Here is a 26,482-nt window from a genome sequence, read left to right on the forward strand (position 1 = left end):
CTTTTTATGTAGCAGATAGGAATTGATCTAGATGATAGGTGCCCTTCCAGTTCTGACACTCAGACTTTTGTAGTTTTTTTTTTTAATTTTGTGAATTATCCAAGCTTTTCCTCTTTCATAGAGCATGTGTATGTGCACAGTAGAAAGTACATTAAACTTGGTGTTGGGTGACCTGTACTTACCAGCTGTGGGTAAATAGTTTCTGTTTCTTCATGTCTAAAATGGAGATAGTGATGACGAGTGGTTAGGAGGAATGCCCTTTAACCTGGAAACTCTATTGAGTTTCTAATGAAAGCCGTCTGTTTAGGGTAAAGGTAGTGTTCCTTTGCTTGTCAGCCCTTTGTGAATCACACCTTATGGAAGAAGCTGAGGAGACAAAGGAACTTCGGGCTTCCATAGCAGTTGGGACTTTGGCGCAGATTTTCTCTGTGTCCTTTTTGTCTCTGCTGTGCTCTCTGCTACTTGGTGCCTCATGGAGCAGACACAGCCTGGAGAAGCCCATGTTTATCCCTCAGTAGCAACCACCTCCAACCTCCCCCTCCTCTTGACACCCTTCTCTCCTTCTTTCACTGGTTTATTTGCACCCCTATGTGTAGTGAACACCTATTCTCTTGTATTTTTAAAATATAATTGTGTATCATGTGCCTGTACTAGAGCCAGCCCTGTTTATCAAGACTGAAATAATTTGTGTCAGACTCACTGTTCCCTCATAAAGCAGATTCTTGGGCATGTGTTCAAAGTCATAAAACCCTTTATTGGCATTCTTCAGCATAATGATTCTGTGTGTAGTGAAGCTATTCTGGACTTTCTGTGCTTTTCCCATCCCAACACCTCCCCTCCCCCAGGACTTTCCTTCCTGCTCCTTCCTTCCTATTCTTGGACCAAAATCAATTCTGATTTGGATGTCCACTGTGGTCCCTGGATAAAGGTGTTCTTGTACAGGTACAGACTGGAGTTCCAGAAAAGGGGGTGTGGTTTTGGTAGTTTTGCTTTTTGATGGAGGGACCCAGAAGGTAGGTGCTTTCAGCTGATTTGTTGCTCATTCATCCTATAGCTTGAGCAGGAAGTATGAGAGCAGGGTTTCTAGGAAAGAAACGGGCTTGGCCTCCTCACTAAAGCTCTGTGCCAGGAGGAGAGCCAGCACTGGAGGTGGGTCTTTCTGGGGACTTCTTGGGGCTCTCCTTTAGTGGATGGTACTGTGGGAGAAAGCACAAACACAGGTTTGAGTCCAGGTTGTGATAATAGCTCTGTGGTCCTGGACAAGTTACTGAATCTCTAAAAAGCCTCAGTTTCCTCGTCTATAAAATGGTTGTTTTTACACTTACCTCTGAGGAAAACATTGGCAAACCTTAAAGCAGTGTAGAATTCAGTAATCGTCAAAATAGATGGAAAACCTTTAAATGTAGTTGAAAGGGTGAGCGTGAGGAGAGGTTTCATTTATGGGATTTTGCTGCTAGTGATTAGTCTCCCTTAGCCTGCTAATCTGCCTCAGCCATTGATTCCTGATCCTGTTTTTTTTTACAACTTACAAGCTATTGTTTTAAGGGAAGTGGTGAAATCCTCCAAACATAATTGTTATAAAAATCTGTACCACTATTTGAAATAGATAAAAATAGATGTCTCTGCCTCATGGCAGAAAAGTGTAGAGGAGGCAGAGGAATGAGCTGGGTCCCTGGGTGAGACCTTTGTCTCCGTTTCCTCTGGGAAACTTCCTGGCCAAACAAGAACAACAGTTAGATTCACATGTCTCGTTACCTCTCCTTTTACAAAGTATGCACTTAGTTGCATATCTGTCCATAATTTTAAGCTGTATTTAAATCATCTTTAAATTATATCCACGTTGTGACTCCTCACCAGGAGTCTCCTCCCCTTCCTCTCTAGCTTGACTGCTTACTATGGAGTCTAGCCAGGATTGGAAGCACAACTGGAAGCACGAACAGGAAGGATCCTATTGGCTTAAATGAAGAGCCCAGAGGGACCTTACACATCAGCTGGGCCACCCTTCTCATTTTACACCTGAAGAAGATGAGGCCCAGAAGCCTAGGGTGACTTTCCCAAGGCTTTATAGGGAATAAGTGAGAGGAGATTGGAAGCCAGGTCTTCAGGTCCCAAATCCAGATGGTTTCTATTTCATGATGTCTCCAAAAGTGGCAGGAGCCTGAAAATGCATGTATTTGATTATACTGGGATGAGTCCATGGTGCTGGTTATGATAGATGCTCTGGCCCCTAGTGCAGAATTCAGCCCATCCAAGCCTTCTCATCCTTTGTGCCTCATTGGTGCTGTTCCCTTTAGCCAGTGATGTCTGACTTTTTTTTTTTTTGGACATTTATGTCATCTTTTGTTTCAAGGAGCGCTGTGAAAATCCCTGAACAAAATTAAATTATAAGAACCTATACCACATGAATGAGAAAAACATTTCTCTCTGTTGCCCAGCAGAGAAGTGTCCTTCCATGAGTCTTCCATAGAAGTTCTAGTGTACTAGTCTTCCTCAAAAACTTTTGTGTAGGAAAGTGAATGTAATGTCTGACTGTCAAATATAATTTTTGTTGATGATCTGATGTGTGCCTCCTCTCTTTGTTTCTATTAGTGTAAACAGTGCAGCACTATTATTATGACCCAGATTAGGAAGTAAGAATAAAAATAGCATAATGGGCTTAAGTAGTGGCCTGTGGGGTAGGCAGGGCAAATAATGTCATCATTATTTACAGTTGAAAGAATGAAGATTCATAGGCATTAAATGATTTGCCACATAGTGTCATCTGAACACAGGTCTTACGACCTCAAGTTCAGTGTTTTTGCAATTTTAATCAGCAGTCTTTTATTAAAGTGCCTTCTAGGTGCCAGGCCATAAAAATAAAATAGTTCCTGCCCTCGATTGTACTCTAATGTGGGAATAGGGATATTTTACATGCACACACATAAGTAAAAACAGATTGTGTACAATGTGATTTTAAAAAATTAAATATTTCGCAACTACATGTAAAAATTATTAATAATAATTTTTAAAATTTTGAGTCCTAAATTCTTTTCCTCCCATACCCCCTCCTTGAGAAGACAAGTAATTTGATATCAGCCATACAGGTGAAGTCATGCAAACATTTCTATATTAGCCACGTTGCAAAAGAAAACGCAAAATAAAACAGTAAAAATAAAGCAAAAAGTATGCCTCAGTCTAGATTTAGAGTTTATCAGCTCTGTATCTGAAGGTGGAAAGCATCTTTCATCATGGGTTCTTTGGAATTGCCCTGGATCATTGATCAGAGTAGCTGTCTTTCACAGTTGATCATCCTTGGAATATTGTTACTGTCTCTTCCAGGTTCTGCTAACTTTGTATGAGTTCATGTATCTTCTTGGGTTTTTCTGAAACCACCTCCCTCACCATTTTTTTTTTCAGTGTTTAATTTATTTTCAGTTTTCAGCATTCATTTCTCCCCTTCCCTCTTCCCTCCCTAGGGTGGCATGCAATCTGATATGGATTGCATCATTCCTTATAGCACAGTAGTATACCATCATCCCCTCATCATTTCTTATAGCACAGTAATATTCCATCACAATCATGTATCAGAACTTGTTCACTTATTCCCCAGTTGATGGGCATCCCCTCAATTTTCAGTTCTTTGCCACCACAAAAAGAGCTGCTATAAATATTTTTGTACAAATGGGTCCTTTTCCCTTCTTATGATCTGTTTGGGCTACAGACCTAGTAGCTATATTACTGGGCCAAAGCTATGCATAGTTTTGTAGCCCTTTGGGCGTAGTTCTCAATTGTTCTCTAGAATGGTTGAACTAGTTCACAATTCCACCAACAGTGCATTAGTGTCCCAGTTTTTCCACATCTCCTTCAGAATTTGCCATTTTTCTTTTCTGTCCTGTTAGCCAATCTGATAAGTGTGAAGTGGTACCTCGGAGTTGTTTTAATCTCTGTTTTTCTAATCTGTAGTGATTTAGGGCATTTTTTTCATGTGACTGTTGATAGCTTTGATTTCTTCTAGAAACTGCCTGTTCATATCCTTTGACCATTTGTCAACTGGAGAATTGGGCTCAATTACCTATATATTTGAGAAATGAGGCTTGTATGCTATTAAATTTTGTTCCCCAGTTTCCAGTTTTCCTTCTAATTTTGGCTGCATTACCTTTGTGCAAAAGCTTTTAATTAATTGCATGTAATCAAAATGGTCTGTTTTACTTCCTGTAATCTTTTCTATCTCTTGTTTGGTCATAAACTATTCCCTTAGGCACAGATCTGATAGATACATTTTTTCATGTTCCCCTAATTTACCCATGATTATCACCCTTTATGTCGAAATCATTTATCCATTTTGACCTTATCTTGGTATACAGTGTGAGATGTTGGTCTGTACCTAGTTTCTGCCAAACTGTTTTCCAGCTTTCTCAGCGTTTTTCTTTTCAAATGTTGAATTCTTACCCCCAAAGCTTGGATCTTTGGGTTTATCAAACATTGGATTACTGCTATGTATTTTGTACCTGATCAATTCCACTGATCCACCACTCTATTTCTTAGCCAGTACCAGATTGTTCTGATGATCAACACTTTGTAATATAGTTTGAAATCTGGCTGTTAAGTCTCCTTCCTTAACATTTTTTTTTCTTTGATTCCCTTGATATTCTTGACCTTTTGTTCTTCCAAATGAATTTTATTTTTTCTAGCTCTACAAAAGAATTCTTTAGTAGTTTGATGTGGCACTAAATAAGGAAATTAACTTAGGCAAAATTGCCATTTTTTTTTTTTTATCATATTGATTGGGCCTACCCATGAGCAAGTAATATTTCTCCAGTTCTTTGGGTCTGTCTTTATTTGTGTGAAAAATGTTTTGTAATTGTGTTCATATAATCCCCCAGTTTGTTTTGGCAGGTCAGCTCCCATGCATTTTAAATTGTCTGCAATGATTTTTAAATGGAATTTCTCTGTCTCTTCCTGCTGGGTTTTGTTGGTGGTATGTTGAAATGCTGATAATTTATGTGGGTTTATTTTATATCGTGCAACTTTGCTGAAGTTGTTAACTGTTTTCATCTAGGTTTTTAGTTGATTTTCTAGGGTTCTCTAAGTATATCATCACATCATCTGCAAAGAGTGATAGTGTTGTTTTCTCATCACCTATTTTTTTTTTATTCCTTCAATTTCTTTTTTTTTGTTTTGTTTTATAACTATAGCTACTGTTTCTAGTACAATATCAAATAACGGTGGTAATGAGCCTTCTCACTTCACCCCTGATCTTATTGGGAAGGCTTCTAGTTTATTCCCCTTGCAGATAATGCTTGCTTTTGGTTTTGGATAGATACTATTTGTTATTTTAAGGAAGGCTCCAATGATTCCTGTGCATCTTAGTGTTTTTAATAGGAATGGGTGCTGTATTTTGTCAAATGCTTTTTTTGCATCTGTTGATATAATCATATGATTTTGGTTGTTTTTATTATTGATGTGGTTGATTATACTGATCGTTTTCCTAATATTGAACCAGCTCTGCATTCCTGGTATAAATCCCACCTGGCCATAGTGTATGATCTTTGTGACATATAGCTGTAAATTCCTTGCTAGTATTTTATTTAAAATTTTTGCATTGATATTCATTAAGGAAGTTGGTCTATAGTTTTCTTTCTCTGTTTTTGCTCTCCCTGGGTTTAGCTATAAAACTGTATTTGTGTCTTAAAGGAAATTTGATAGGACTCCTTCTTTACCTATTTTTTCCACATAATTTACATAGTAGTGGAATTAATTGTTCCTTAAATGTTAGGTAGAATTCACTTGTAAATTAATCTGATCTTGGGGTTTTTTTCCTTAGGGCATTCATTGATGGCTTGTTCATTTTCTTCTTCTGTGATAGTTATTTAAGTATTTTATTTCCTCTTCTGTTAATCTGGGCAGTTTATATTTTTGTAAACATTCATCCATTTCACTTAGATTGTCAGTTTTACTAGCATGTACTTGGGCAAAATAACTCCTAAAAATTGCTTTAATTTCATCTTCATTAGTGGTCCATTTACCCTTTTCATTTTTTATACTAGTAATTTGGTTTTCTTCTTTTTAATCTGGTTAACCAATGCTTTATTTTATTATTTTGTTTTGTTTTTTCATAAAACGAGCTCCTAGTTTTACTTATTAGTTCAGTGGTTTTTTTACTTTCAATTTTATTAATCTCTCCTTTGATTTTCAGGATTTCTGTTTTGATGTTTAATTAGGGATTTTTAATTTGTTCTAGGTTTTTGTTTTTGTTTTTTCAAATTTATTTATTTATTTTTAGTTTGCAACATTTACTTCCATAAGTTTTAAATTTTCCCCACCTCCCTTCCCTATCCCCTTCCCAAGATGGTGTACAATCTGAGATAGGCTCTACATGTACATTCTTATTAAACATATTCTCACATTAGTCATGTTGTATAAAACGTATGAGAGGAACCATGAGAAAGAAAAAACAAAACAAAAAAAGAGAGCAAATAGTATGCTTCAGTCTACATTCAGACTCCATATTTCATTGTCTGGGTGTGGTTGACATTTTCATGAGTCTTTTGGAGCTGTCCAAAATGTCCTTGCATTGCTGAGGAGAGCTAAATCTACCAAAGTCAGTCATCTCACGATGTGGCTGTCACTGTGTACAGTGTTCTCCTGGTTCTGCTCACTTCACTCAGCATCAATTCATGTAAGTCTTTCCAGGTTTTCCTGAAGTCCATCTCTTAATCATTTCTTATAGCATAGTAGCATTCCATTACATTTATATACCGCAACTTGTTCAGCTATTCCCCAATTGATGGACATCCCCTCAATTTCCAGTTCTTGGCCACCACAAAAAGAGCTGCTATAAATATTTTTGTACATGTGAGTCCTTTGCCCATTTTTAAGATCTCTTTGGGATACAGCCCTAGAAGTGGCATTGCTGGGTCAAAGGGTATGGACATTTTTTAGCTCTTTGGGCATAGTTCCAAATTGCTCCCCAGAATGGTTGGATAAGTTCACAACTCCAACGACAATGCTTTAATGTTCCAATTTTCCCACATCTCCAGCATTTATAATTTTCCTGTCTTGTCATGTTAGCCAATCTGATAGTTGTGATGTAGTATCTAAGTGTTGTTTTAATTTGCATTTCTCTAATCAGTAGTGATTTAGAGAATTTTTTCGTATGGCTATAGATAGCCTTAATTCCTTCCTCTGAAAACTACCTGTTCATATCCTTTGACCATTTATCAGTTGAGGAATACCTTGTATTCTTATGAATTTGACTCAGTTCTCTATATATCTTAGAAACGAGGCTTTTATCAGAGACGCTGGTTGTGAAAATTCTTTCCCAACTTTCTGCTTCCCTCCTAATCTTGGTTGCACTGGCTTTGTACAAAAACTTTTCAATTTAATGTAATCAAAATTAACCATTTTGCATTTCATAGTGTTCCCTAACTCTTGTTTGATCATAAATTCCTCAATTCTCTGTGAATCTATCAGGTAAACTTCTTTGTTCTCCTAATTTGCTTATAGTATCAGCCTTTATATCTAAAAATTGGTACCCATTTGGACTTCATTTTGGTATATGGTGTAAGGTGTCAGTCTATGCCTACTTTCTGCTGTACTATTTTCCAGTTTTCCCAGCAATTTTTTGTCAAATAATGAGTTCTTATCCCAGAAGCTGGAGTCTTTGGGTTTATCAAACAGTAAATTACTGTAGTCATTGACTACTGTGTCTTTTGTACCTAACCTGTTCCACTGATCCAGTACAAAGTAGTTTTGATGATTGCTGCTTTATAATACTCTTCTAGTTTTTTTTAGTTGTATGCCCAATTCATTGATCTGTTCTTTCTATCTTATATTGATGTACTCATTTAGAGAGATAAATTTTCCCCCAAGTACTGCTTTTGGCTGTATCCCACAAATTTTGGCCTCTTATCTCATTGTCTTTCTCTTTAATGAACTTATTGTTTCTATGATTTGTTCTTTGACCCACCCATTCTTTATGATTAGATTGTTTAGTTTCAATTAACTTTTAATCTGTGCTTCCTTGGCTCTTTATTACATATAATTTTTATTGCATTATGGTCTGAAAAGTGTGCATTTAATATTTCTGCATTTGGTTATGAGGTTTTTATTCCCTAATACGTGGTCATTTTTTGTGAAGGTGCCAAGTGTTTTCCAGAGGTCTATCATATCTAACTTTTCTAAATTTTTATTCATCTCCTTAACTTCTTTCATATTTATTTATCTACCTCTGAGAGGGGAAAGTTGAGGTCCCCCATCAGTATAATTTTACTATTTCCTTCTGTTATTCATTTAACTTTTCCTTTAAGAATTTGGATGCTATGCCATTTGTACTTATATTTGTATTGCTATTACTTCATTATGTATTGTGCCTTTTAACAAGATGTAGTTTCCCTGCTTATCACTTTTAATTAGGTCTATTTTTGCTTTTACTTTTGTCCTGAGATCATGATTGCTACCCCTTCCTTTTTACTTCATATGAACATAATAGATTCTGCTGCAGCCCCTTATTTCAAGTCTTTTGTGTCTCTCTTTCAAGTATGTCTCTTATAAACAACATATTGCTGGATTCTGGTTTCTGATCCATTCTGCTACCCACTTCTGTTTCATGGGTGGTTTCATCCCATTCATATTCATAGTTATGATTACCAATAATGCATTTCCCTCTGTTCCATTTCTTCTCTTTATTTCCCTCTCTCTTCCTCTCCCTCTCTCCCCTGTGAGTCCTGTAAAGTCTGCTTTGCTTCTGACCACTTCTTTTATCATGTCTTTTGTCCCTCTTATCTTCTTCCTCTCCTATTTCCCTATTGGATAAGATAAATTTCTATTACCAATTGAGTATGTATGTATTTTTTCCCTCTTTGAACCAATTTAAATGAGTGAGATTCAAGAGTTGTCTCCCAGGGGCCCTGCCCCCTCCCCTCCTGTCCTTGCCTCTTTTATGTAAGATAATTTCCCATTTTTCCCTCTTCCTTCCCCCTTCTTTTAGGTCATCCCACTTTCTTGCCTATCCATTTTTTCACACCATTACAATATAACTACTTACTCTTTCTATGTAGACTCCTTCTAACTGCCCTTATAATGATAAAATTCTTAGAAGATATATGTATCTGCATCAATAAAGTGGAGAAAAAGCAAATTAATGAATTGGGCAAGCAACTAAAAAAACTAGAAAAAGAACAAATTAAAAATCCCCAATTAAATACCAAATTAGAAATCCTGAAAACCAAAGGAGAGATTAATAAAATTGAACTAATAAGTAAAAGTAGAAGCTAGTTTTATGAAAAAAAGTCAATAAAATAGATTAACCATTGGTTAATTTGATTTTTAAAAAGGACTAGTATCAAAAACGAAAGGGGTGAATTTACCACCATTGAAAAGGAAATTAAGACAGTTGTTAAGAGATATTTTGCCTAATTATATGCCAGTAATTTGACATTCTAAATGAAATGGACAAATATCTACAAAAATGTAAATTAACCAGATTAACAGAAGAAGAAATAAAATACTTAAATAATCCAATCTTAGGAAAAGAAATTGAACAAGCTATCAATGAACTTCCTAAGAAAAAATCCCCAGGACCGGATGGGTTCACAAGCTAATTCTACCAAATGTTTAAAGAACACTTAATCCCATACTATATAAACTATTTGGGAAAATAGGGGAATAAGGAGTCCTACCAAATTCCTTTTATGACACAGATATGGTGCTGATACCCAAACCAGGAAGAGCCAAAACGGAGAAAATTAATAGACCAATTTCCCTAAAGAATATTGATGCAAAAATTTTAAATAAAGTACTAGTGAAGACATTCAATATATCACAAGGAACATACATTATGACCAGGTGGGATTTATACCAGGAGTGCAGGGTTGGTTCAATATTGGGAAAATTATCAGCATAATTGACCATATCAGTAACAAAACCAACAGAAATCATATGATTATCTCAATAGATACAGAAAAAGCCTTTGACAAAATGCAGCACCCGTTCCTATTAAAAATGCTACAGAGCATAGGAAATAAATGGAGCTTACCTTAAAATGATAAGTAATATTTATCTAAAACCATCAGCAAGCAGTAATGGGGATAAACTGGAAGACTTCCCAGTACAATCAGGGATGAAGCAAGGATGCTGATTATTCCATTATTTAGTATTGTTCTAGAAATATTAGCTATAGCAGTAAGAGAAGAAAAAGAAATTAAAGTAATTAGAATAGGCAGTGAGGATGATACGATGTTATGCTTAGAAAATCCTAGAGAATCAACTAAAAAACTACTTGAAATTATGAACAACTTTAGGAAAGATGCGGAATACAAAATAAACCCACACAAGTCATCAGCATTTCTATGAAATACCAGCAGAGTCCAGCAGCAAGAGATAGAATGAGAAATTCCATTTAAAATAACTGTAGATGATATAAAATACTTGGGAGTCTACCTGCCAAGACAAACCCAGGAACACTTTTCACACAAATAAAGTCAGTTCTAGACAATTAAAAAATATTAATTGCTCGTGGGTGGGTTGAGCCAATATAATAAATATGACAGTTCTGCCTGATCTATTTATTCAATGCTATGCCAATCAAACCATCAAAAAATTATTTTCTAGAGCTAGAAAAAGTAACACTTCATCTGAAAGAACAAAAGCTCAACGATAGCAAGGGAATCAATGAAAAAAATGTGAAAGTAGGTGGTCTACACATTTCAAACTGCATTTTTATAAAGCGGTAATTATCGAAATTATCTGGTACTGGCTAAGAAATAGAATGGTGGGTCAGTGAAATTGATTAGGTACAAATTATAGTAAATAACTATGGTAATCTAGTATATGGTAAACCCAAAGATCCAAGCTTTTGGAACGAAAACTCATTATTTGACCAAAAACTGCTGGGAAAACTAGAAAACAGTATGGCAGAAACTAGATATACACCAACATCTCATACCGTACACTAAGGTATGGTCAAAATGGGTATGTGATTTATACTTAGAGTGATACCATAAGCAAATTACGAGAGCATGGAATAGTTTATCCGTCAGATTTATGGATAAGTGAAGAATTTAGGACCAAAGAAGATATAGAGAGTATTACAAAATGTAAAGTAGATTATTTTGATTACATAAAATTAAAAAAGTTTTTGTACAAACAAAACTCATGCAACCAAAATTATAAAGAAAGCAGAAAAAATTTTGCAGTAAGTATCTCTGATAAAGACCTGTTTCTCAAATATATGGAGAATTGAGTCAAATTTATAAAAATATAAGTCATTCCCCAATTGATAAATGGCCAAAGGATATGAACAGGCAATTTTCAAAGAAATCAAAGCTATTTATAATCATGTGAAAAAATGTTCTAAAACACTATTGATTAGAGAAACGCAAATTAAAACAACCCTGAAGTACCACCTTGAACCTATCAGATTGACTAATATGCCAAAAAAGGAAAATGTTGGATGTCAGAGGGGATGTGGGAAAACTGGGACACTAATGCACTGTTGGTAGTTATGAAGTGATCCAGCCATTCTGGAGAGCAATTTGGAACTATGCCCACTGGGCTATAAAACTCTGCATATCCTTTGGTCCAGCAACATCACTACTAGGTCTGTATCCCAAAGACATCCATAAAAAGGGAAAAGGACCTGTTTGTACAAAAATATTTATAGCAGTTCTCTTTGTGGTGGCTAAGAATTGGAAATCAAAGGGACGGGGAATGGCTAAACAAGCTGTAGTATGTGATTGTAATGAAATATTATTGTGCTATAAGAAATGACAAACAGGATGATTTCAGAAAAACCTGGAAAGACTTACATGAACTGATGCATAGTGAAGTGAAGAGAACCGGGAGAACATTGTATACAGTAACAACAGTGTTGTTCAGTGAAGAACTGTGAATGACTTAGCTATTCTCAGTAATACAGTGATCCAAGACAATCCCAAAGGTCTAATGATGAAGCATACTATCTGCCTCCAGAGAAAGAACTGATACTGATTGAATATAGACTGAAGCATGCTACTTTTTACTTTTTCTTTTTTTTTCTTTTACTTGAGTCTTCTTGTACAAAATAACTCATATGGAAGAGTTTTACATAATTGCATATGTATAACCTGTATCTGCTTACCATCTCAAGAAGGGGAGGGGAAGGAGGAAAGGATAGAGTTAGAAACTTGAAACCTTAAAAATGCTAAAAAAAATTTTTGAAAAAAAAAAGGTACCTTAAAAATAATTTTGAAACATAATAAAAATACTAATACTTCTCCCCACCCTCAACAAAGAAGATATGTGTATCTTCCCGTTTAGAAAAGCAAGTAATTTAACTTTGTTGAGTCCCTTATGATTTCTCTCTCATATTTACCTTTTTATGCTTCTCTGGAGTTTTACATTTGAAAGTCATATTTTCTATTCAGCTCTGGTCTTTTCATCAGGAATGCTTAAAAGTCCTCTATTTCATTAAATGCTCTTCCCCCCCCCCCCCGAAGGATTATACTCAGTTTTGCTGGGTAGGTTATTCTTGGTTGTAATCTCAGTTCTTTCACCTTCCAGAATATTATATTCCAGTTCCTCTGCTCCTTTAATGTGGTAGCTGCTAAATCTTGTGTCATCCTGATTGTGCCTGCATGGTATTTGAGTGGTTTCTGTCTGGCTGCTTGAAGTATTTTCTCTTTGACCTGGGAGCTCTGGAATTTGGCTATAGTATTCCTGGGTGTTTTCATTTTGGGATCTCCTTCAGATGTGACTGGTGGATTTTTTTCAATTTCTCTTTTACCCCCTGGTTCTAGGATATTTGCAATTTTCCATGATCATTTTTTGAAATATAATGTCTAGACTTATTTTATTCATAGCTTTCAGGGAGTTTTATTGTTTCGTGATGTCTCATTGATTCATTAGCTTCCATTTGCCCAATTCTAATTTTTAAGGAATGATTTTCTTCAGTGAGCTTTTGTACCTCTTTTTCCATTTGGCCAATTCTGTTTTTTTAAGCTACTAGTTTCTTCAGTATTTTTTTCTGCCTCTTTTACCAAACTATTAATTGTCTTCATAATTTTCTTAATTTTTTTTCATTTCTTTGCCTAATTTTTCCTCTTTACCTCTGAGTTTGAGAATAATTTTTTTAGCTCTTCCAGGAATTCTTGTTGAGCTTGTGTCCAATTCACATTTTTCATTGAGAGTTTCCTTGTAACTGTTTTTGGTGTATTTTGATCTTCCATATCACCATAGTAGCTTTTTATGGTCAAGTTCTTTTTGTTGTTTGTTCATTTTTATGGCCTGTTTCTTGATTTTTAACTTTATGTTAATGTTTATCTAGTGTTGGGCGGTTTGGGAGGGGCATTGTCTCAGACTTTAGGCTTTTTCACAGTTTTCAAAACTAGTTCTGGGGTCTTTAAAGTTTTCAGTACTTCCCAGGTGGTGTGATTTGGGGAGAGGTGTGGTCACTGCTCTCTTCGTTTAAACTTTGGTGCTTACCCAGGAAGGACCCCGGATTTCATGGGATTATAATTGATACAGTTCCTCAGGGTTCCTGATCCCTTGGGACCAGAAGTGATACTTCCCTTCAGGGCTTCCAGTCCATCTTGACCAGAAGTGTTCCTCTCCTCCTTTGAACTATGACCCAGAAGTCAGTATAAACAGTGGAATTGCCAGTGTCCGTCCTACATCCAGTTTCAGCGCAGAGGTACCCTGTTGTTTTTATGACCAGTTGCCAGGTTTCCTTGCTTACTGGTTTGAGGGCTCCCAAAGCTGCTTCTGCTTCTGTCACCATCACTTGTGTTCCCTCCCTGGAACTTCAGCCCCACATCACCAAGTGCTTATTAGACATTTCAAACTGGATATCTCCAAGACTTCTTAAAACTTGCCTGTTTCTGTTGAAAGCACCACCATCCTTTGAATTTCCCAGGTTCATAATCTCAGTGTTAGCCTAAACAACTTGTTTTCCCATGTATCCGATCAGTTTCCAAGTCTTGGCATTTCTGCCTTCCTAACACCTCTCACATCTGAGCCCATTTTTCTGCTCACACAGCTACTACTCTAGATCCGTCACGACCTGTTCTGTGGATTATTGCAACAATCTCCTAATTGGTCTTCCTTCACTCTAGTCCATCTTACACACTGCTACCTCAGTAACTTACCTTAAGTGTAAACCCACCTGGTGATTCCCCTAGTCAGTCTGCTTCAGTGGCTTGCTATTGCTTCTCAATTCCAATATAACCTGGTCTGTTTAACTTTTAAAGCATATGCAGTCTAGCCCCAACCTATCAATCCAGCCCCATTCAACAGCATTCTCCATCTCACTCTCAGCTATACAGCCAAACTGGCCTTCTCTGTGTTCTTCCCATGACATTCATCTCTAGTCTCCATGCCTTTCCCCTGGCTTTCTCCCATACCTGGAATGCCATTCCTCCTTAATTTTACCTTAAAAAGTCCCTGTCTTCCTTTAACATGCTGTTCTTCTGCATGACGTCTTTCCCAGTCCCCCTAACTACTCGTGCTCTTTCTCCCAAACTACCTTGTATGTAACTGATTTGTACATTTTTGTATTTATTCACTTTATTTATGACATATACATATTTCTAGCTGTACGCACCTTTCCGTGAGAATGTCAGCTCTACATAAATAAGGATTGTTTCATTCTTTGTGCCGATGTCCTTTTTGCCCAGCACAATGCCCTGGAGTGAAGAGGCTCTTGATGAGTCCTTGTGGAGCCGCTCCTGGGCAGGAGCCATCCTGGGCTACATCTTCCTCAGCCCACACTAGCCTGAGAGCCTGATTCCTCGAAGAGTCTCTGTGTGTGAGAGCATTCCCCAAGAACTGGTGTCACTGACTCTTCTTCCCTTTCCTTCCTCTTTGCCTCCCTCCATCAGGGTCACTCAGGATGTGTAAACTGCCTGGAATGGAATGAGAAAGGAGAGTGAGTATCAGCCCTCGGGTTACCCAGGAGATGGCGCTAAGGCTGTGAGGAGCAGGGCTGGCCTGAGCTTGAGAGGCTTCTTTCTAGAATCCCTTGGCAGACCGAAGAGTCTGTGGGAATCGGAGCCACAGCTCTTTCTCTGTTCCCCACCCTGGCTTGAAAGCATTATTTGCCCTTCTTGTTTTCTGGCCACCTGACAAATGGTCTCCTTTAGTCCCTTAGACCCCTAAACCAGCAGTTCCCTAAGCCAGGTTTTTTGACAACGTATCACATTTCTTTTTTCATTACATCAGTCATTTCTGGCGGGGGGGAATCAAATGAACAAATTTCCCCCTTTCAAGATTGAGTCTTCCTTTGCATCGCATTATTTCAAGAACTAGAATGAAATTCCTAAAGTTATACTTAACTTCGTGGTTTAAAAAAATAATCACCTGATACCTAGCCCTCTAGTCATAAGCCTCTCTAGGAGCAAAGATATTTCTTGAAGCCTTTCTAGCTTGTAGGTCCTTTAAAGTTTTGCTCTGCTAGTAAAGTAAAAAAAATTATGGTCCTTTTTATGTTATGGTAAGGACTGAAAGAGGACTTTAGTAGAGCAAAAACACAAGCTAATTTTTAAAAAGTTTATAACATGTAGCATATTTGGCATTTATGTGGGGTGTCATGATGTTAGATGAACAATAACCCTTTTAATAATCCTTTTAAAAGGATGGGCGTTTCTAGTGTGGCCTTACTTCTAGGCCAAGGAAAGCCAGGGAGTCATGAGAAGAGAAATCCTACCTAGAAGCTGGGAATATTGGGAAAGTAAAGGCACCAAAGAAGCTTAGAGACGGGCCCTAGACTCAGCTCTTGATCTCTAGGAGAAATGGCAAGACTCCTTGCTTTCTGGGACTAAGTAGTATGAGAGACTCAGGACATTTCCTGCTCTGATCTCCAGCTTGCTAGCGTCTGGCTCCGATGACCAGCACACCATTGTGTGGGATCCCTTGCACCACAAGAAGCTCCTCTCCATGCACACGGGGCACACGGCCAACATCTTCTCTGTCAAGGTGAGTGGAAGCTAGAGAGGCATTGGGAAGAAGGGAAAGAAATGTGGTTAATGACTGAGCACAATCCAGTCTTCTGTTTGAGGCTGCTGGTGTGATGCTGGTTGTCTTTTTGAAAGCTTGGGTCTCAAGCCCCCAAATTGTGTTCTTTGTCAGTAACAAGAACCAACCAGATGCATCCAGATTGGAGAGCTCAAAACTTGCCATAGGGCATTTCAGAATGTCAGAGCTGTAAGGAGCCTTAGAGCGCATCTGCTTCAGCCCCTAGTTTTAGAGGGGAGAAGAATGAAGCACAGTGAGGTTAAGTGATTTGCCAACCTGGTTAGCTATAGATATTGCAGCTGGGAGTCAGACCCAAGTCTTCTGACTGCAATTCAGTACTCTTTTCACTGTTATGCAGCCTCATGCATAATCTTAGAGCTAGAAGGAACCATAGACTTGAAGGGCAACCTTGTCATGAGCAGCCATGAGAAAGGAACAGACCCCTCTAAGGTCACATGGCTTGTGACACAAATGCCGCCCTGCATGCGTTCATGTCTGCTTTCCTGGGCCCTGGGACCTCACTTATCCAATACCTCTTGACTCCAAACCTCTTTTTCAAAACAAGGGAAATAGTTTTTACAGTGAGCTTTTATTTTTGCAGCTTGCTTTGAGTTAAGTAGGACCCTCTGAGAGGCAATGGCATTGCTGAATTGCCTTAATGGTTGGATGACCCAGGGCAAGTCCTGTACCCAGGCAGGTTGAAAGCCATTTCTCAAGCTCTGCAGTCTGAAAAAAGGTCTTAGGCAAGCTGTGCCTTCTGCCTTGCACCCGGACGGTAGTAGGAGTCTGTTGTAGAGATGACAAGACCACAGGTATGTGTGGTGCCAGGGCTCACCTCCTTATCTCAATAGTGGATCAGTGTTTCCCACCCCAGATCATGCTGAATCCTTTCTGCCAAAGCTGCTGAGAATCCCTCAGTACCAATGAATTGGTTTTGGATGGCTGTCATACAGTCAACAAACATTTATTAAGTGCCTCCTTTGGGAAGGGCAGATGGAGAGCAGGGATCATGAGTGCAGGCATGGCTTTTTTTTGGTTGTGTGGCATTGTGTGTGTGAGAGCAGAACGGTCACAGAAGGCCTGCAGAAAAATCCGAGAAAGTCATCCTTTCTAGTTGCCAGCTAGCTCACCTTTCTGTAGCACTTCTGTATTGGGGTAATCAAGGGCTCTCCTGACCAGGATCCACGGAATCAGTCGTAGTACCATGGCTCCCGTGTCTGCAGGGCCCTGCAGCTTATAGAGTGCTTCTCTCACAGCCCTAGGAGGAATTCTTACAAGTGTTGTCTCCATTTTACAGATGAGAAAGCTGAGCCTCAGAGAAGTTAAGGGCCTTGCCTTAGCAACGCTGCCAGTAAATGGCTCATCTGGTCTCAGGTGGAGACCTTTTGATTCTAGGTCTGTTGCTTTCTGCCATAGCATGCAGACTTTAGGTTAGCTCTTGTATGGAAGTCTACGAAACTCTTACTTGGGGGAGTGGCTACCGGGGTCGGAACTGACTTTTCCCCTTCTCCACCGCCACCCACAACAATATTTACCCACATTAGTTTCTGCCTCATGCTGGGGACCGGATCTTGATCACGGGAGCAGCTGATTCTAAAGTGCACGTGCATGACCTGACTGTGAAAGAGACGATCCACATGTTTGGAGACCACACAAACCGGGTGAAGCGCATCGCCACAGCCCCAATGTGGCCCAACACGTTCTGGAGTGCTGCAGAGGATGGGCTCATCCGGTAAGCACCCCGGCCCAGTCTTTATGCCAGGCTCTGTTTCATGCCTAGCCAGTCCTTCCTTCTAGCAAGTATTCAGGCCTCATTTTGCTACCCATTGCAGAAGTCTGTGTCTTTTTTAAAATAGGATTATCTAAATGTGTTTGGAGCAGCAAGATGAATCAGTAAGCATTTCCTAAAATGGCCAACAATTACTGTGCTGTGCCTAGCCCTGTCCTAGGTGCTATGGCCAAGGGAGAGAGGAGTATGAGACTTTTACACCTAATCAGAAAGAAGGCAAGACATGAAGATGTTTGAACCTATTAGCAAATGATAGAAGACGAGCCTCCCTGATACAAGTCCTTGTTGCGGCCCTCTTGCACTCTTATAATCTCCTAGTAGGTTCTCCTCCCTTTTCCAATCCATCCTTCACACCAGTGTCGGAATAATCTTCTATTTTTATAGATCTGGCCATGCTACTCCTGCTCAGAAATCTTCAGTTGATCCAAAGTTCCTTGAAGTTCAAATTCTTGAGCTTAGTGTTCAAGGCCTCTCATGATCCAGTGCTGCATTCTCTTTCTATCGTCTTTACTCCTTTGCACATATTCTGCCCTCTAGCCAATCTAGATTACTCACCACTCCTTGTGTGTCCACACTACCCTCCACCCCCCAATCCCCAGGCCTGTGATTTTCCTTATGTTGTTCCCTTTGCCAAGAATACTTTTCTGTGTCCCCCATGTCACATCTGTTGAATTCTTACCCATCCTTTAAAAATGAACTCAGATATCTCCTCTGTGAAGCCTTTCCTGACTGTGACCTTTTCCTTCCTTGACCTTCACATAGTTCTTGGTTCGTTCCTCCTCTGTGCACTTATATATGTAACATTTTGTGTTTTAGTTATGTGTGTGTGTATTGTCATACTACACTACAGGTTCCATAAGGGTAGGAGCTGGTTGGTCCAGGCTTTTCATCTCTCCCAGCACATCTCCCTGTCCTGTCAATACAATAGGCACTTAATAAATGTTTGTTTGAATTAATTTGAGTCATAGTTCAGTCATTCAACAAACATTAATTGATTATGAGGCACATACAGTGCATTTCAGGAAATAGACAACAAAGAATGTTGTCTTCCCCCGTAAAGAACTTGATAGTGGGTAGTGGGCAAAGTGCAATTGGATCAGTATCAAAAGGGAAGGAGCACAGAAAGGGATTTGGAAGTCTAGAGGAGTGGGGGAAGCAGGAAGGGAGAATGAACAGAGGCTTCATAGGGCATAGGAGTCTAGCCAGAACAGGGCATGTGAAGGGGAATGGTGACATCACCCTGTAAAGACAGGCTAGGAACAAGGTGAGGAGGGCCTCAGATGTAGGACAGACAAATGTGTACTTTGTTCTGTTGGCAGCAGGTGATAATTGGAGGTTTGTGGGCAGGGGAATAATATGGATTATAGAACACAGAGCTGAAAGGACCTAGCCATCAAGATAGAAATGCATTAGAAGGACTTATCTGGCAGTCTGTATTGGAGGAATTGGAGCAGGAATTGGTTGGAAGCAGGAAGACAGGTTTGGAGTCTGTTATAATCCAGGTGAAAAGTAGTAACAAGGGCCTAAACTCCAGAAGAGGCAGTGGAAGTACAAAGGAAGGGTAAGAAAAAATGTATAGAGATGGAATTGGCAAGACTTAGCCATTAGACGTGGAGAAAAATGGAAGAGTCAGAGAGGACTTCAGAGATGAAGCCTGGCTAGTGCATACAGTCATAAAATGGGCAAGTCGGGAACGAGACTCATTTTGAAAGGGTAAATAAAACTAGCTCAGTCTTGGAGGTGTTGAGCTTGAAGTGCCGATGGGATGTCCAGTTGGATACATTCAGTAGATGAACAGAGCTTTGGAGAGAGATTGGAGTGGAAAATATGGATTTGGGAATAGTTGTATAGATAGTGGTTGAAGCCACGCAAGAGAATTAGAAAAAGAGAGAACCACTGCGAAGACCTGTGGCATAGAAACCCTTGGAGGAAAGTCAGTAGCCACAGTGGCTTCAGAGAGGTCAGGGTCATCAAGGATTAGAAGTCATTGGTGACGTTGGAAAGAGCCATTTCAGTAGAGTGATGGGAATAGAAACCAGATAGCAAGTAGTGAAATAAAGGCAACAAATGCGTGCGAGTTTAGTACTGAAAGAGGAAGTAGGGAGAAAATGGTTTGAGAGGTTGTGGCAGAGGAGCCTGCAGGTGGGTGTATGTAGGGAAGTGGATTATTAAAGCAGGTGAATGTAAAGACATGGGGGGGGGCGGGGCGGGGAGCAGGAAGAGAAGTGAAATACAAGGTTCCAGGTGTTGTGGAAGAAGGTGCGCCTGGGATACAGGTGCAAGGTTAGTTTTGGTGAGGAGGCACAGGATTCTTCTCTGGTGAGACAGGAGGAAAGAAAGGACAGTAAAGATGCAGAATCCATCTGAGGTGTGGAATCGAAGAGTTGAGAAAGGCCTTGACCTGAGGAAGAGGGAAAAGATTTGAAACAGTCACAAGTGAACTTATTTACTTTCGTGTGAAAATCCCCACTTCCCATTCCAGTTTCTGATACCGTGAGGCCCCCTCAGACTCTTCCCCCTTTGTACTCACACAGCTTCTACCCCGAGGTGATCCTAGAGTCCACAGAAGGCGTAGACTTGCTGCTGCTCTCTACAATGGCTTACATCTTCCCAACCTTCTGTCTTGCAGTCAGTATGACCTTCGAGAGAACAGTAAACACTCAGAGGTGCTGATCGACCTGACCGAATATTGTGGCCAGCTGGTGGAGGCCAAATGCCTCACAGTCAACCCCCAAGACAACAACTGCCTGGCGGTTGGGGCCAGTGGACCCTTTGTTCGGCTCTATGATATCCGAATGATCCACAATCACAGGTATGGCCCTCTGGTCCTGTGGCCCACTAACTCCCATTGGAGCCAAGGTCACTGCCAGTCATCTTCCTCTCCTTAGTGCCTCACCCCTTCTTACTTGGTGGCTGTTTTAAGCTGTGAAGGGAACTGCCTTCCATTCCATCTCCCAAACCTTCTGGAGACCGCAGAAGGGATCCCTGGTGAGACCAGAACTCCCTCAGGGGACTCTAAAGCAGAACCCCTAAAGTGGTTTTAGGCTTTCCAGGTTCACTCTAGAACCTCTTGGGAGATAGTTGGTGATGTTCCATAAAAAGATCAGTGATCTCCTGGGCTCTCCTTGCTTCCTTAGGTGGAGCTAGGATCTCAGGGTGATTGCTAGCTCCACTGGTACAGATTAAAGTCTATCTCTCCCCTCCTGTCCTGGATCCACACTCCTCTAGACTGCTCCATAAATCCTCCATGAAGGTCCATTGTGTTCTTTTCATACCTTGAAGGGGCACCAGGTAGTGGTTGCTATCTAGCCATCCATTGTCTCACTTCCCATACGTGACCTGCCCACTTCCTTTTCCATCTCTCTGCACCCTTGAATGGCATCTCTGTATCACTTCCGGAATGCAAATCATTGGCAACATACTGTCTACAGACACCATTATTAGTCTTTCCATTGCCCTTTGTGCCACATGCAACTTTGATTTTTCTGATACTGTGGTGATCTGTGCTTCACAGCATCAGTGGAAATACCCTAGACTTGCTTGGAAGGAGGGAGGAGTTTTGCGTGATATTTTCAGTGCCTCATGGATCAGTCTCCCCCAGTGGGTAGGCAGGGACCATGCAGTAGCCATGGAGGGCACCTCACTGGGTAAGATAGGGAAGATGTTGCATGACCTAGTGAGGAAAGATGCCACCTGCCATGTCATTCAATTCATCAGGTATTTATTAAGCACCTACCCTATACAGTGCACTGTTCTCAGTGCCAGGGACACAAAGACAAAATGATGCCACGGACTGTCTGATTTTGTCTTGTAATACCACCCTTAGGTGGCAATTCTTAAAGGTTTTATGGTTCTCTCTCCTGGCAGAAAAAGCATGAAGCAAGGCCCTTCAGCTGGTGTGCACACGTTCTGTGACCGACGGAAGCCCCTCCCTGATGGTGCTGCCCAGTACTACGTAGCAGGTAGGACTCTATCCAGCCACAGCCCCTGGAGAACCTCCTCATTAGGTCGAGGCTGACTTTTTGGGAAGGGTGGGAAGTATAACTGACTTTGGGAGATACCACTGTCATCCAGGGACAGAAGGGGTAGCTTATGGAAAGAGCCTCAGGGCTTCTGGGCCTCAGCAGCCAGCTCCATGGGACTTGTCATATCCTGGAGTTGCCTGTCTTTGGGCACAGCTTCCCATATTCAGCTGACTGAAGAGGCAAGCCATTTCACTCTAAGCCTTAGGTAATCTCTAAGGTCCTTTTCAATGTTATCAATCAGTAATCTGGAGAGTTACTCTTATTATGTGGTCTCACTCATCTGTCTCTACCGTTATGGATAGACTGGGGTACTGAGGACCCTATTGCCAGAAAAGCTGCCTAGTCCAGTGGTGAAGCAGCTATCAAGAGGACTGATAGGCAAGGAATGGGAGGCTGGACAGCTTGGGTTGAGAACACTGCCATTAACTGGTTGACTGACTTCAAGGAAAAAATTCAGGAGACAGCCTGCGTATTGGTCAGTGATGGGGCTGGGAGATCATAATCCCCCTTCTTCTTAACCCACAAATGTGTTGTTAGGATCAAATGAGGTGATGTATGTCAAAGTGCTTTGAAAAGCACTTCATGCTAAAGCATTAGGAGTGAGCACAGAACTGGTGTCTGGACTTGGAGGGAGAATCCCCAGTACCTGCAGGAAAGAGACATGGGCAAAGGGACTTCCCCTTCTCCTTCCTTTCTCTAGCCAGTCTTCCTGTCTATGTGTTGAAAAAGAATGAATGCCATAGGCTTGACTATGATGCATCTCTAATGCTGTGTGTGGGTCTCTACTTCTTCATTCACAAAATCTGGCTCTGGGCTAGTGGGTGGGTGAGTGAGGTTGGAACAGAGACCTTACATCCCAGTGGTTGGCCTGTCTCCCACAGGGCACTTACCAGTGAAGCTGCCAGACTACAATAACCGCCTTCGAGTGCTGGTTGCTACCTACGTCACCTTCAGTCCCAATGGCACCGAGCTGTTGGTCAACATGGGAGGGGAACAGGTAGGCACTTGAGTGGGAAATAGCTGAGCCTTGCAGGTAGCCCTGTGTCCAGCTAGTTGAAGTTGTGTGTGATTCTCACAAAGGAGGTTAAGATAGAATGAAGAAAACAGTCTTGGCTTCATAGCCGGAGGCTCTCAGGGAATAGTGGTTCTGCCCCTTATTCAGTTTGTTTAAAAAGATCAAAGCATACCCACAGAGCTAAGTGAGAAACAGGACTTGCTCGCTGTACCAACCAAAAGGGCAAGGAGAGTGGGCATGGTGCCATTGTGTTGGGGCTCAGCTGGCATAGATGTCCTGTCCCTTTCTCTGGGACAGGAAAATCTGAAGGGGGAACAGAGGGCACATGCCCAAGGTGAACAGGGGTGACTGTGTCATCTGGTTAGATGGGTATTAGAAGGAATGAGCCTTCAGAAAGGTGGCGTTCCTATCCCCTGTGTTATCTTAGAAGTGCCATGATGGCAAGAATCTGGTCTTATGTATCTTTGGATGTCCTCTAGACCCAAACACTGCTTTCCTCACACAGGAGTTTAAAAAAGAACTGGTTGAACAAATGTCCTCAGGACCTCTAAAAAGCTTTGAGCCAAATCTATCATATGCTTATTGAGCATTCACTTTATATTAGATCCATTTTAATGGATCTTAAAAATGAGGAAAACAGTTCTTGTACTGCCCACCTATCAAGGTTATTTAATCTGTTAGGCAAGCGCTTTATAGTGCTTAAATGGGCAGGAAGCATTTCATTATTTATTGCTTTATAATATCATTTAATCCCTAACTGTCCCTTGTGGCTCTGTGACCAGGCACATCACTTTCGCAGTCTGGCCCTATGGTGCTGTGATCCCGAATAGGACAACATATAAAGGGTTCAGGCAGGGGGCACGGGTAGTCACTGTAGGCTGGAGCTGGGGAGGGCTTTCTTCTGACCCGGAGAGTAATGGGTAGAATGGGTTCTGTTTGGGAATCAGGAAAGGACAATAGGAAGATGGTAGATGTGGAGTCGATGGAACCACATCCCACAGACTTCAAGCGTTGTTTCCCTCAGCTGTGAGATGAGGAGAAATAGAGGCAGCTGGGTGGCACACGGAATAGAGCACCGGCTCTGGAGTCAGGAAGACCTGAGTTCAAATTCGGCTTCAGACGACACATTTACTAGCTGTGTGACCTTGGGCAAGTCATTTAGCTCCAATTGCCTTGCCTATCCACCTGCCAAAAAAAAAAAGAAAGAAATGAGGAGAAATACTATCTGTAGTAACTTCTCAGAGATTATTCTTGTTGTGAAGATCACATGAAAGAATTCTATGAAGTACTTTGTAAATCTTAAGGAGCTGTATGCATTCAGCTGATAACTTTTCATGTCTTTTAATATGAATTGGCTGAATATTACTCAGAGAGCTCTTTCTCTGGAACTTCCCGATGCCCTGATAGATCCTTGTCTGGCAAGGCCTTAAGTACCACTTGCTGTGAATCCTCCCTGCCATCTACTTGGCACCCACTGTATCCTGGCTTTTTAGGATACATCCTTGAAGAGGGTGGAGTCTTTGCTGTCCACTGATGACAGTGAGGGATTTTCATGGCCTCTCTCTCTCTCTCCCCACTCCTCTAGGTCTATTTGTTTGACCTGACATACAAGCAGAGACCATACACCTTTCTCCTGCCAAGGAAATGTCACTCATCAGGGGGTGAGTGTGGGAATGGGAGGGCCCAGGTTCCTGACACTACTTCTCTTCCCCATCAGATCAGAATGGAGGCTTCAGAGGCTGACCCCGTGGGGTCCAGATCTCCGTCCTCTGTAGAGATATCGCTAGACAACTTGTCAGTGTTTCTCTTCCCTCTGATTCAGTTGTGCGTTTATTTTACTACCACTATCTCCCCTACCCAACTTCTAATCTGGGCTTGTAACCCCTGGACAACCAGCATAGGTCATGTTGAGCTTCCTTGGGTATTGATAAGGTCTTCCAACCTTCCCCCATTGGGGAGCCTCTCCTTTGGAACAGTGCTCTCTGCCTCCTTCCCATTTCTTCTGGCATGGCTGGGAGAATCTCTAAGCCTACTTTGTCCACCACCAGTAAGCTTCCTTTAGCCACCCAGTGCCTGTCATCAGCAGGCTTGCCTGGGTTTGGGTGGGAATAGAAGCATCATCGTCCATACCCATAATTTAAACTGTCCTTTTCTCCTTCCCCCAAACCCATCAGAGGTCCAGAATGGCAAGATGTCCACCAATGGCATGTCCAATGGGCTCCACCTGCACAGCAATGGCTTTCGATTGTCGGAGGGCAGAGCACACGTAAGGTAATGCCTGCTTTAGGCTGCAGCACCTCTCCCTGATTGTGATGTGTCCCATCATATGACTCGGCACCTTTCATGGGTCTTCCCAGAGAGGGAGGGGAAGGATGTGGATCTGCCGTAGAGGCAAGAGAGAGCCAGCAAAGCCATGGTTGTGGAGTGGTTTGTGGGTGGAGAAGCTGCTTTGTTCCTTCTGCCTGGTCAGGCCTTTGGGAATAGAGAATGTGTCAAGTCATGCCCTTTTAGGATTGCATCAGCAAGGATTGAGGCCCCAGAGTTTGCCTTGCTGTCATTCTATCCTGTCTTGATTTCCCCCTTTGCTTTCTCCCCTGTAATCTCCAAGTTTCCGGTAAGGATAGGATGAAATAGGAACCATTTCCAACACACAGGAAGTGGAGGGGAGAGATAATGTATTAGGGGGAGAAACTGTCATTTGGGAATTCTCTTGGGAGGTAGGTATGACATTTTCTAGTTCCTTTGAGCCTGGAGGGCAAGAAATCTTGACCAGGGAGTTGGAACTTTACAACTCAAGAGGTGTTATGAGTCTGTGACTCTCTTCTGCATAGCTTTGGTAAGCATGACTACATGTCTTTGTGTTATAGAGGGAGGGAGATGCCTCAGGAGAGTCCCTTCATTCGCCTCTATCGAATCTAGGATCAAGAAATTTAGTTCAGTTCAACAGACGTTATTAAACCCCTGCTATTATGTCAAGGTCCCCAAAGATCTCGACAGGTGTTGGGCTGAATCTAACAAGATGAAATTTAACAGTGAAACATGTGAAGGCTGAAGCTTGGGTTGCAAAAATTAGCTTCAAGGACAAGATGGGGAAGGCAGGATCAGAAAACATTTTGTCTGAAAAAGAGCTGGCGATTTTAGTGGACTGCAAGCTGCACAGTGATGAGCAATAGGACGTGGCAGCCAGCTGCTCTAATGCTATTTGGGGTTACCTGGAGAGAAGCAGTGATTTCAGAGCTCGAGTGGAGTTAATCACTATGTCCCCTGCCCCAGTCAGAACAAATCTGGAGGGCTGAGTTTATTTCTGGCTGCTACAGCTCAAGAAGACTTAGCATGTGGGGAGCGTCTGGAGGGGTAGCAGTGAAGACCAGCTGAAGGAGCAGGGAAGATTTAGCCTGGAAAAAAGACTCAGGGGAGCAGGATGGCCATCCTGTATGTGGAAAGAGGAATTAGGTGTGTTCTGTTTATTCTCAGAGCAGTGGGTTGGAGGGACCTTCAAAGAGGCAGGTTTAGGCTGGATGTCGGGTAAGACCTTTCAAACAGGGAGACTGTTCAGAAGTGGAATGGATGGACTGCCTTGGGAGACTGTGGCTTCCTCATGTGGAGGGCTCAGAGACCACTTGTCTAGTGTGTCAGAATGGAGATTCCTCGTAGGTTTGGGTTGAACTAGATGCTGCCGAAGTGCCT

The 26,482-nt window shown here is 41.2% G+C and overlaps 1 protein-coding gene across 3 annotated transcripts in view; it reads left to right on the forward strand.

Annotated features, from left to right (window-relative positions):
- Positions 1–26,482, forward strand: part of WDTC1 (WD and tetratricopeptide repeats 1) — a 62,058-nt gene that overhangs the window by 22,563 nt on the left and 13,013 nt on the right. For all 3 annotated transcript variants that reach the window (XM_036745140.1, XM_036745139.1, XM_036745138.1), the window contains 8 exons: positions 14,835–14,881; positions 15,816–15,927; positions 17,511–17,698; positions 20,385–20,567; positions 21,623–21,717; positions 22,662–22,777; positions 24,381–24,456; positions 24,970–25,066. In XM_036745140.1, coding sequence (XP_036601035.1) covers positions 14,835–14,881; positions 15,816–15,927; positions 17,511–17,698; positions 20,385–20,567; positions 21,623–21,717; positions 22,662–22,777; positions 24,381–24,456; positions 24,970–25,066 — 914 coding nt within the window. The remainder of the gene's footprint in view (positions 1–14,834; positions 14,882–15,815; positions 15,928–17,510; positions 17,699–20,384; positions 20,568–21,622; positions 21,718–22,661; positions 22,778–24,380; positions 24,457–24,969; positions 25,067–26,482) is intronic.

Source organism: Trichosurus vulpecula, chromosome 2 (assembly GCF_011100635.1).
Source record: "Trichosurus vulpecula isolate mTriVul1 chromosome 2, mTriVul1.pri, whole genome shotgun sequence".
Lineage (NCBI taxonomy): Eukaryota > Metazoa > Chordata > Mammalia > Diprotodontia > Phalangeridae > Trichosurus > Trichosurus vulpecula.